The following is a 12023-nucleotide window of genomic DNA, read 5'->3' on the forward strand; positions in this document are numbered from 1 at the left end:
TCCGGAGATGAGGGGGTTGGCTTATGAGTAGAAAGGGATTATATTCATTGGAATTTTGAAGAATGAGGGGTGATCGTATAGAAACATATAAAATTATGAAGGGAGTAAATAAGTTAGAAGTAGAAAGGATGTTTCGACTGGCAGATGAAACTAGCAGAAGAGCGCATTTCCTCAAAATTAGGGGGAGCAGATTTAGGACTGAATTGAGAAGGAACATCTTGCCCAGAGGGTTGTAAATGAATGGAATTCCCCGCCTAGTGAAGTAGTTGATGCTACTTCAGTAAACATTTTTAAAGCTAAGATAGATTTTTTTGAACAATAAAAGAATTAAGGGATACGGTGAGAGCATGAATAGTGGAGCTGAGTCCACAAAAAGATCAGCCATGATCTTATTGAATGGCGGAGTAGGGTCAAAAGGCCAAATGGCCTACTCCTGCTCCTAGTTCTTATGTTCGTAATCTTTTCTCATAACATAACTCTGAATTTAGGAACTCAACTTGTTACTACTACTTCCCACTACTATAAAGTAATATAATAATTTTAAGTTATTTGTTTCATGCAGAAACAAAAACTGAACATTTTACCCCAGATACCCTCTCACCAATAGCAAATATAACTTCAAAATAACCTTTTTTGACTTCCCAACTCTGAAACTGAATGGTTTCTTTAATTTCCAGAATGAACTGTTGATTGCCAAACGATTTGGGATATTCGTTTTTGTTAAAAATACAGTTGGCAAATACTTTGCAAATTCACCAAAGTACTAAGTTCCCTTTCTTTGTCTGTTATTTAAAACATATTACCATTTAATACAAAAACAGAAGTTGCTGGAGAAACAGCTTGGATGAGGTGTCACCTGACTCAGAACGTTAACTCTGTTTTCTCCCCAAACTTGCTGGGTTTCTCCAGCAATTTCTGTTCTTGTTTCAGATTTCCAGCATCCACAGTTCTTTGTTCTATTTTACCATTTAATAAGTTGTCAACATTCTCACTTCGAATCATAGAATCAAAGAGTTACATAGCATGGAAACAAACTCTTTAGTCCAACTGTCCACATCCCAATCTGACCATTTACCACATTTAGCTTACTTCCCTCTAAACCCTTCCTATTCATGTACCCATCCAGATGCCTTTTAAATGTTGTAATTGTACTAGCCCTCACAAATTCCTCTAGCAGCTCATTTCATACACGCACCATCCTCTGTGTGAAAAAGTTACTCCTCGGATCCCACTTAAATTTTTCTCCTCTCACATAAACTTATCCGCTCTAGTTTTGGCTTCCCCCATCCTGGGAAAAAGGCCTTGTCTGTTCACCCTATCCATGCCCCTCATGATTTTGTAAACCTCTATAAGATCATCCCTCAACCTCCAAAGCTCCAGGGAAAAAAGCCCCAGCCTATTCAACCCATCCCATTACTCAAACCCTCCTGTTCCATCACATCCTTAAAAATCTTTCTGCATTGTCTCAAGTTCAACAATATCCTTCCTATAGAAGAGCGACCAGAATTGATCATGGCATTCTAAAAGGTTTCTCACCAATATCCTGTATTCTTTTACTCAAACTAATTATATTGCTCTTTCTTGTATTAATTGTTTCTGCCACCTTCTGCCCATTTACCAGCCTGCATAGCTCCTTTTGGGTTATTGCATATTGGCTATCGGCATTGACATCTATAGTCTTCCATAACTATCCATTTCCAAGTATTTTTAATAGGAGCTTTAAATGCACTGACACAGATTTGTGGGACTCCAATGAAAGCTAGTTAGCACTTTAATATCCCTGGATGCACCACGTCCCAATTGTTGACTAACTTTTGCCCACTCTCAGTGCAGTATAATGCTTCACCCACAATGCTTCATCCAGGGCGGACATAAAATTAGAGTGTGCCATGTGCGATTGTATAAAATATCATTACAAAATCCAAATTGATCATGATAAAAAAAAGTCTTCTATTCATCAGAATTCTAACCTCTCATTAGAAATCCAGTAAATTAGTTAAAAGAATTCTACCCTTTCTGAACTAGTGTTAATCAGCTTCTGCACTTGCATGTGATGTCTTGCCAAAGCCTTGAATATTATTTCCCATAGTCAAGGGAAGGCTTTCTAATCTGAAGCTACACTTCTTGCTATTCTTTTAAAAAAAAATTGAATCAAATGCAGAAGATTACAGCATTTTCAGTTTTAAAAAAATCAAAGGTAAATTGTATACAAACACATATTTAAAACAGGGATCCTGTGATTTTCAATTTTAAGAAGACTGAAATCACAGGTTTCCTGAAATAAATATATTTTTGTGTAAAATTTCTCTTTGAATATATTCAGTGTTTTGAACCAATGGCCAATAAGTAGCCACCTAGTTGTCCATTCTCAACTGAACAACTGGAAACGTTTTCAGATATGGCTTCATCTTCCTTACCATGGTATCTTGCTTGAAGACCACTATAGAGTAAAGAATTGATTTGTCCTCTTAGCTCCCCATCTTCATACTCCTTTGTTGCAATATTGATAAAAAGCTCATTCTGTAACAGCATATGAATGTCTCTCGCATTCAGCCTATCACTGACTCCAATCGCCTAAAATCACAAAAGAGAAAGTTAGAATTAAAAGCACCAATAATTGTTAATCAATGGCCACGCACTCTTTTCAAAAGCACTTACAAAACCATTCCTGTAGTCAGACGTTTGGTCATGCAAAATATTGCGTTTGTTCTTGCGCCGAGGTTTTGTTTCAATTGTGAGTCCTATGACTTCACTGGCTGTACCGGCTACTTGTACCTGTTGTAGAACAACAACGTGCCATGATTATTTTCAATAACTCTTTTACTTGGTTATAATCAAATATCTGGAAACATTTTCAATTTTTGAAGAATAAATAAAGTGAATGCAAATTATCTAGGATAGATTTCTATAAGCAACAGGAAATACATTGCAAATCAAAGGGAGAATCCGTGTCATTAGAAAACTGTTTTTCAATTATTTTAATGCTGCTTCTTAGACAAAATAAAAACAAGATATATATTTCTTTTTTACCTGGAATTCTAGAGTACCATTATCATGCAAAGTAAATTTCGCTGAGCCAACAGCACCAGTTTTGGTTGGTGTAAGAGCATTTCCACCTGATAGTACACTCTGAATGGCTGATGGAAAGAGTTAAAATCAGTTTTTCATTTAAATCAGAGCGAATACCTTCAAAGTTTGAAATACAACATACACAGAAGAATACTATACTAGAAGATTGTTTAAATGCATTGGCCTAATTTGAATCATGCAAGAATTTTAAAATTAATGTTCATTAAATAATAACTAATGGGGGTAAACTTCTGTGAGAGCAAATTGTTCTTCCTGTTCTTTGTTCTTCTGCCAACATTCATTCATTCCTTAAAGTTTGGTTTTGATGGAGAGATCCATCCTGCAGTATGGCCAAATCATTCTCCAGACTTTCTCCCATGCAAGGAGAAACATTTTGAATGATAATCTGTACTTGGTTGTCGTAACTTTGACTGGAGAGCTTCAAAACAATTTGGCAAAACCATGCAAATGGCCTTTATACAATTGACTTCCAAAATCTTTCCTTTCAAGTTACTGTAGACTTCAGTGGGTCACCAACTGCAGCACTTCACGTATTAAGTAGTTTCCAGTTAACTAGATTTTCCACTTACTATCACATGTTTTCTTGCCTGTGATGAATCCTGAAATACGATTTGGATTTCTGTCCTCAGTCTCTAGGGCAATTTCTAGCTGGCCACGTGAAAGCAAGAACATCTCTTTGTTACTGAGATCAGTCAGCACTTCAGCAAAATCAGAGTCCTGGAAGAAAGGAAAAAGATATTTTTCTGAATTTTGTATATAATAATAATAATATTATTGTGGTTTAGGTCTTTGCATGAAAAAGGGAGGTTTTTTTAAAGCATTGCCTTAATAGCAACAGTTTTACATATCATGTAAACACTCAGACCAAAAATGACCTCATATATATATCTAAAACTAGATCAGTGCAGCACCAGAACCAGGTTCAATCTCAGGGTAGACTTTTGTGCTACTACATTAGGGCTCTGATTCTCATTGTGAATCAATGGAGTGAATAGGTGAAGTGCACGCTGAGCAGGAGCAGACACAGGGCTACTGAGTAAGTGGGTGGTTGCATTACCCAAAACACTACTTAGGTAGTATCTCCCACACATCCTCCTCCTCCAACCCAAAAAAGGTTCTGTGTGCCGGATTGGATAGTAAATAGTTTTTCTTTCTTGATTTTTCTAGTCTGGGAATTTTGAACAGTGGGAATGGCGGTTAGAGCAGTTGAATGCTCCTCCTACAGAATGTGGGAGGTGAGGGTCACCCCAAGTGTCCCTGTTGACTTCCTCTGCTTGAAGTGCACCCAACTCCAGCTCCTCAAAAACTGCAGTAGGGAACTGGAGCTGGACTGGGTGAACTTCGGATCATTTGTGAGGTAGAGGGGTTTATTGAGAGGGGTTACAGGGAGATAGTCACACCTCAGGTGCAAGAAAAAGGCAGATGGGTAACAGTCAGAGGACAGAAAGGGAACCGGCAGGCAGTGTAGGGAACTCCTGTGGCTGTTCCTCTCAATAACCAGTATTTGTTTTGGATACTGAAATTAGATTCCCTACAGTGTGGAAACAGGCCCCTTGGCCCAACCAGTTCAAACCGACCCTCCGAAGAGTAACCCACCCAGACCCATTTCCCTCTGACTAATGCACCTAGCAGTATGGGCAATTTAGCTTGGCCAATTCACCTGACCTACATATCTTTGGACTGTGGAAGGAAACTGGAGCACCTGGAGGAAACCCACGCAGACACGGAGAGAATGTGGAAACTCCACACAGACAGTCACCCAAGGCTGGAATCGAACTTGAGACCCTGGTGCTGTGAAGCAGCAGTGCTAACCACTAAGCAACCATGCCGCCTAATACTGTTAGGGGAGAGGGACTTACCAGGGGTAAGCCATGGGATACAAATCTCTGGGACAGAGTCTGTCCCTGTTGTTCAGAAGGGAAGGGGGGAGGTAAGCACAGAATTAGTCATTGGGAACTCCCATTGTTAGGGGACAGATAGGAGATTCGGTGGGAATGAGAGAGACTTGTGGCTGGTGTGGTGCCTCCCAGTGCTCTGAAATCGTGTTTTCGGGATCCTTGAGGGGGAGAGTGAACAGCCCCAATTCATGGTCCACATTGGCACTAATGACATAAGTAGGAAAAGGGATGGGAACTTAAGGCAGAAATTCAGGGAGCTACAGTGGAAGCTTAGAGCTAGAACAAACAGAGTTGTTACTTCTGGTTTGTTATCCGTGCCACATGCTTGTAAGGTGAGGAACAGGGAGAAACAGGAGTTGAACATGTGGCTACAGGGATGGTGCAGAAGGGAGGGTTTCAGATACCTGGATAATTAGGGTGCATTCTGGAGTAGGTGGGAACTCGACAAACAGGATGGTCCACACCTCAACCAGAGGGGTACCAATATCTTGAGGGGGTAATTTGCTAATGCTCTTCAGAAGGGTTTAAACTAATTCAGCAAGGGAATGGGAACCTAAATCGTAGTGCCAGTGTCCAGGAGATTGAAAGCAGTGAGGTCAGAAATGAGGTTTCAAGGTTGCAAGAGTTACCAGCAAGAGGAAGGGGTCTTGAAGTGTGTCTGTATCAATGCCAGGAGCATCTGGAATAAGGTGGGTGAATTTGCAGCATGGATTGGTACACACGATTTCAATGTTGTGGCCATTTCGGAGACATACATAGAGCAGGGACAGGAATGGATCTTCCAGGATTTAGATGTTTCAATAAGAACAGAGAAGGTGGTAAAACAGGGGAGGTGTGGCATTCTTAGTCAAGGAAGTATTGCAATAGCAGAAAAGACATTTGAGGAGTCATCTACTGAGGTGGTATGGGCTGGAGTTAGAAACAGGAAAGGAGTGGTCACCCTGTTGGGAGATTTCTATAGGCCTTCAAATAGTTCCAGACGATGATCTGTTGAGGTTTGTAGAGTGGAAGTGGAAAACATGTTTCCAGTAGTAGGAGAGATTGGGACCCGAGGGCACAGCCTTAGAGTGAAGGGACATCTGTTTAGAACTGAGATGAGGAAGAATCATTTTCAGTCAGAGGGTGGTTAATCTGTGGAACTCCTTGCCACTGAGGGCTGTGGAGGGCAAGTCATTGAGTAAAACAGACAAAGAGGTTCTTGATTAGTAATGGAATCAAAGGTTACATGGAGAAGGCAGGAGAATGGGGTGAAGAAACATATCAGCCATAATCGAATGGTAACGAAGACTCTGTGTGCCAAATGGCCTAATTCTGTTCCTATACTTTATGGTCTTGGGTGGCATGGTGCCATAGTGGTTAGCACTGCTGCCTCAAAGTACCAGGGTCCTAGGTTCGATTCGAGCCTTAGGCGATTGCCTGTGTGGAGTTTGCACATTCTCCCTGTGTCTGCATGGGTTTTCTCTGGGTATTCCAGTTTCCTCCCACATTCCAAAGATGTGCAGGTCAGGTGAATTGGCCATGTTAAATTGTCCGTAGTTGTTAGGTGCATTAGTCAGCGGGTGGTGTGGGTTTCTCTTCAGAGGGTCGATGTGGACTTGTTAGGCTGAAGATCCAGTTTCCACACTTTAGGGAATCAAATCTTTCCAGCTTTATTACCTGAGCATTAATACATACAAGAAGCTTTTCGCTGTACATAGTGTACACTGTACAGACATAGAACAGTACAGGCCCTTTGGTCCTCAATGTTGCACCGACCTGTGAAACCAATCTGAAGCCTATCTATCCTACACTATTCCATTTTCATCTAAATGTTTGTCCAGTGATCATTTAAATGCCCTTACTACTGTTGCAGACAAGGTGTTCCATGCCCCTACTACTCTCTAAGTAGAGAAACTACTTCAGGCATCTGTCCTATATCTATCACCGCTCAGTTTATAGCTATTTTCCCTCGTGCTAGCCATCACTATCTGAGGAAAAAAGCTCTCAGTGTCAACCCTATCTAACTCTCTGATTATCATATATGTCTCAATTAAGTCACCTTTCAACCTTCTTCTGGCTGAAAAAGATTCTTCCTCATCTCAGTTCTAAAGGGTTGTCTCTTCACTCTAAGGCTGTGCCCTCGGGTCCCAGTCACTCCTACTAGTGGAAACATGTTCTCCACTTCCACTCTACCAACCTCAACAGATCACCCCTCATCCTTCTAAACTCCATCAAGTACAGATCCTGAGTCCTTAACTGCTCCTCATAATATAAACTCTTCATCCCTGGTATCATTCTTGTAAACTGCCTCTTAACTCCCTCCAAGGCCAGCATATCCTTCTTTAGATACGGGACCTAAAACTGCTCACAATATTCTGAATTTGATCTGACCAGAGCTTTATGCAGCCTCAGCAGTACATCCCTCTCTTGTATTCTAGATCTCACGAAATGAATGCTAACATTGCATTTGCCTTCTTAACTGCCAACTGAATCTGCAAGTTAACCTTAAGAAAATCCTGAATTATGGTTCCAAAGTCCCCTTGTGCTTTAGTATTCCAAAGTATTTTCCTGTTTAGAAAATAGGCTACACTTTTATGCTTCCTTCCAAATGTCTAACCTCACATTGTCCCACATTGTATTCAGTCTGCCACTTTTTTTGCCCGCACTCCAAGTATGTCCAAGTCCTTCTTCAGTTTCCTCATTTCCTCAACACCATCTTTCAACGTATCTTTCTATCATCTGCAAACTTAGCAACAATTCCCTCAGTTCCTTTGTCCAGATCGTTAATGAATAAAGTGAACAGTCATGATCCCAACACAGATTCCTGTAGAACTTCAGTCATCACTACTGCCATCCTGAAAAAGACCTCTTTTATCCCCAATCTCTGCCTTCTGTCAGGCAGCCAATCCACTCACCCTGTCAAACTTGCCTCTAACATCATGGGCTCTTGTCGTATTTAACACTCTCCTGTAAAGCACTTTGTCAATGGCCTTCTGGAAATTGCATAACGGATTTAGAATTCTTCGATTATAATTCCCATACTTCAGCCTAAGCCCGACATGGTGTTTTTTCCAAATGTACAAGTTGCTGCACTGTAAATATTTGGTAAACAAATTCTTACTTGGGTTGTTATGTTGCCTCGAACTTCTCTCAGTGCTTGGTTTCTGTAAAGCAGCTGCACTCGCACAGGCACTATGCTATGATCTGCAAGGCATCAACAGAACTGTGAGCAACAATGTTCACAAGGTTGTGTGCCGATAAAACGGGCATTTGCAGTTCACTTTATCAAGTAGTCAAAGCCACAACATGGAAAAATAGTAAATAAAACAAAGCTATTAAAACCTAAATATAACTGCGCAAATCTCAATTTGTACAGAAGAAATATTGACAGATACCTTCTGTATTTTTTACCATTTTTGATGTTCTGATGTAGGATTATATCATGATGGGAAGTTATAAAACTCCTGCCAATATTTTTAAGCTAATATTTGATTGCAATATATCACCTAAAATTTCAGTAAATGGTTTTACCTTTCTTACTCCTCCTCAGCAAACCCTCAAACATGATGATGAAGTGTAAGTTATTCTCAACGTCGCTGAGTGTCAGCATGGCAATACCACCCAGCCCTGAGCATTCGGGGTTCGGCGAAGTCAGAACAGAGCTAAATGTTTCTGAAGAAATAGAAACTGGTTCAGCACATCAAGTTCTACAATTCTGCCCACCGTTCAATTACCTGGGATGAAAAAGTTTTCTTTAGGCTTCTGTTTGCACATTACAACTTACCAGCGAAAAGTGCTCTGTGCTTGACAATCTTGCCTTGGATGCTAACATCTGGTTGGGGCTGTGTCATCAAGGCAACATGGAGCTGATCAGATTTGAGGAACTTAATGTAAGGTTTATGCACATTCCTCCACATGCCACAGATCTACAAACACAGCCAGATGCACGAATCAGAACATAAACATTAGAACATTAGAACATGTATTTGATCATGACAAAAACTGACACGTAGCTTACCAGATTGCTTTGAGGAGAAGATGTCTTGTGGACAGGATGTTCAAATAAAACAATGCCATCGCGATCCCGAAAGCTAACCCTGATAGGACGGCTGAGTCTGAAGAACAAAGAACAGGTCATTTTTAGATTATTCAGATAAATGTCTTCAATGAAGACAGGGAGCCAATTGTTTAGAAATTAATTAAATTAAAACTTGCGTCTATCGTGAGGGCCAGGTGCGGAACGTTTTTTCTTTCTTAGTGGATATGTTTCAGTAACACCTTGTTATCCCTCCATTGGCTCAATAAATGGGTTTATGCTAATAAAAATTACCAGATACATACTGGTGGAACATTTGTAGGATGGGCATATGCTGAAGCCCTTATTGAGAAATCACTTTTATTAAATTGAAATGTCAGACATACACATGATTGAACAATTCAAAAAACCTCAGTTTGTATAATGGCTAATTTACGTTCTGTCTGTTTCATTCAGTTTGTACTAAGATAAAATTAGAACAAATACAAATTCTATGTATGTAGAGTTGTCACAATTTCATAGTTCTCGTTACACTATTTTCTTTGTGGAGTTTGCTCTGCCCCCTGTGGGTCATTGTCATTGAAATCTCTGACAGCACGCAACGAGAAAAATTAGAACTAAACAATGTGTGCAACTGGTGCCACTTTACATCCATAGGAAGTGAACAATGAGGTTTCAATAGAATATATAGGAAAAGGCTGTTTTCCTTTGAGAGGGTGGTGAAAATTCATCAATTAAAATATAACGAAGAAATTAAGGATTAAGAGACATTTCTTTAACCTGAGATTTAATTGAAAATGGAATGTTTTTACAATCTTTTAAGTGAAAATTGGACAAATATTTGAATGAGTTTAAAATAAAGGGATATAGGTATTAGGCAGAACATTAGGATTAGTTTTGGATTAATTAACTGAGCCAGCACAGACGTGATGGAGAGTTTGATTGCCTCCTGCCAACAAATCATTGGGATTCTCAGACAGAGGCATTTGGTTGAAGAGAATAACTCAATAATGGGATGTTAGACAATGCAGAATATAAAAATGAGAGCCAAATTATTGAAGTCAATTGATAGCATGCAAAGAGAGAACAGAACTTGATAAACACAGGGATAATAGGCATGTATGATTTAAGGAGGAGAAAGTGAGGACTGCAGATGCTGGAGATCAGAGCTGAAAATGTGTTGCTGGAAAAGCGCAGCAGGGCAGGCGGCATCCAAGGAGCAGGAGGATCGACGTTTCGGGCATAAGCCCTTCTTCAGAAATTTCAGGAATTGAAAATGGAATGTTTTTACAATCTTTTAAGTGAAAATTGGACAAATATTTGAATGAATTTAAAACAAAAGGATATAGGTATTAGGCAGAACATTGGGATTACTGTTGGATTAATTAACATAGAGCCAGCACAGACGTGATGGAGAGTTTGATTGCCTCCTGTCAATAAATCATTCCGCGAGAAGGGCTTAGGCCTGAAACATCGATTCTCCTGCTCCTTGGATGCTGCACTTTTCCAGCAACACATTTTTCAGCTCATGTATGACTTAATACAAAGACAGCAGAAATTGTGAGGCCTAATTCTGCTGAAACACTTATGAAAACTGCATTTGAGGAGCTTAGTCAAGAAAATAGATAAATAGATCCTGATGGTGATGGAAGAGTGGATTACAGTCTTTTTAAAAACTTTGTTTACAGGATGAGGGCATTGCTGGCTGGGACAGAAATTTATTGCCCATCACAGAGAGCAGTCAACAACATTGCTTATAGTGAACCAGATGGATTTTTCCAACAATTGACAATGGATTCATAGTCATCATTTGACTCAAGTCCAGATTTTATTGAATTCAAGCTCCACTAACAGTCCAGTGACAATACAACTAGCCCGTCACCTCGCCTAAGTGAGAGGGCAGGATAAAAAGGAAAGGGCATAAGCAAACACTGTTCTTGAGGTGAATGAATGTTTAGTCATGAATTGGATGTGAGAATAAGAAGCTATGTTCTTGTCATTTGACTCAATAAGAATTTGATGTCAAACAGACAATTAAAAAAATATAGTGATAATCTTAGAATCAGTGATATGAAAAGTGGGGTGGAGTTGAACATAACTGGCACACAGTGATACTGGGCTTGTGTTCAGGATGACATCACTGTGGAGTGAGTGATTAATTTAACAAGGTGAAGGATGAATCCCTGCATCATGGAAAAGTAGCTGGATGGGCACCGAAAGACAATACATATGAATGGGATTTCATGACTACAGTTCAACTGATAGGAGTCAGACTAGAAATGGAAATTGGCATAACTACTATCACAATCTTATTTTATAATCTTGATAATTCTTCTACATATTCTGGTTGATTTTGGTCCATAGGGAACTGATTTAAGACTGTTGAAAATTATTTCACAGAGAACATTCATAACCAGAACAGAGAGAAACTTTTAACATCAAAACATTTTTACAGTGTTTTGCATGAGGGAAAGAAAAGAACAAAGGGGGATTGAAGACTTTGGGCCGTGGTATTGAGTGGAGAGGTGAACAAAGAAAAATGTGTTTTGAGGAGGTATGTGAAGACAGAAGATGGAGGAAAGGGATTTATGGAGCAATTCCAAAGACAGGGATAGCTAAAGGCTCTGTCTTCAGTGTTAGGATGAAGGACAGGTGGACAAAAAGGCAAAGTTGGGGACAGGAGGGTTTAGGAGGGGATTTAATATCAGAGCACATGATAGAAATAGGGCACGGTGAGGATCTTAATTTTCACACACTGGGATGAACTGTCAATGAGACTTAGAACAATGAGCAAATGGAGAGCAGGACAGAACATGGGCAATCAAATGTTAAGACTTGCAGAAAGTAGGAGGCTGATAAAAGAGACATTGGAGAAATTGAGTCTGGGGTGACAAATTTGTAAATGAGATATTTTTTGTGTTAGTGGATCTGCTCCAGAGATGGGTCATAACTTTTCTGAACAGGTTGACTGGAACATTTTTACAAATCAAATTGATGCAACCTGTTCTCAGAATTCAATT

General features: G+C 39.8%; 1 protein-coding gene across 1 annotated transcript in view; it reads right to left on the reverse strand.

Annotated features, from left to right (window-relative positions):
- Window positions 1–12023, reverse strand: part of chrd (chordin) — a 38891-nt gene that overhangs the window by 19511 nt on the left and 7357 nt on the right. Inside the window, exons 6-13 of the mRNA XM_072571753.1 lie at window positions 8986–9082; window positions 8752–8893; window positions 8499–8639; window positions 8089–8171; window positions 3660–3807; window positions 3031–3137; window positions 2659–2775; window positions 2418–2574 (exon numbers count right to left, since the gene is read on the reverse strand). Coding sequence (XP_072427854.1) covers window positions 2418–2574; window positions 2659–2775; window positions 3031–3137; window positions 3660–3807; window positions 8089–8171; window positions 8499–8639; window positions 8752–8893; window positions 8986–9082 — 992 coding nt within the window. The remainder of the gene's footprint in view (window positions 1–2417; window positions 2575–2658; window positions 2776–3030; window positions 3138–3659; window positions 3808–8088; window positions 8172–8498; window positions 8640–8751; window positions 8894–8985; window positions 9083–12023) is intronic.

This window comes from Chiloscyllium punctatum, chromosome 6, assembly GCF_047496795.1.
Source record: "Chiloscyllium punctatum isolate Juve2018m chromosome 6, sChiPun1.3, whole genome shotgun sequence".
Classification (NCBI taxonomy): Eukaryota; Metazoa; Chordata; class Chondrichthyes; order Orectolobiformes; family Hemiscylliidae; genus Chiloscyllium; species Chiloscyllium punctatum.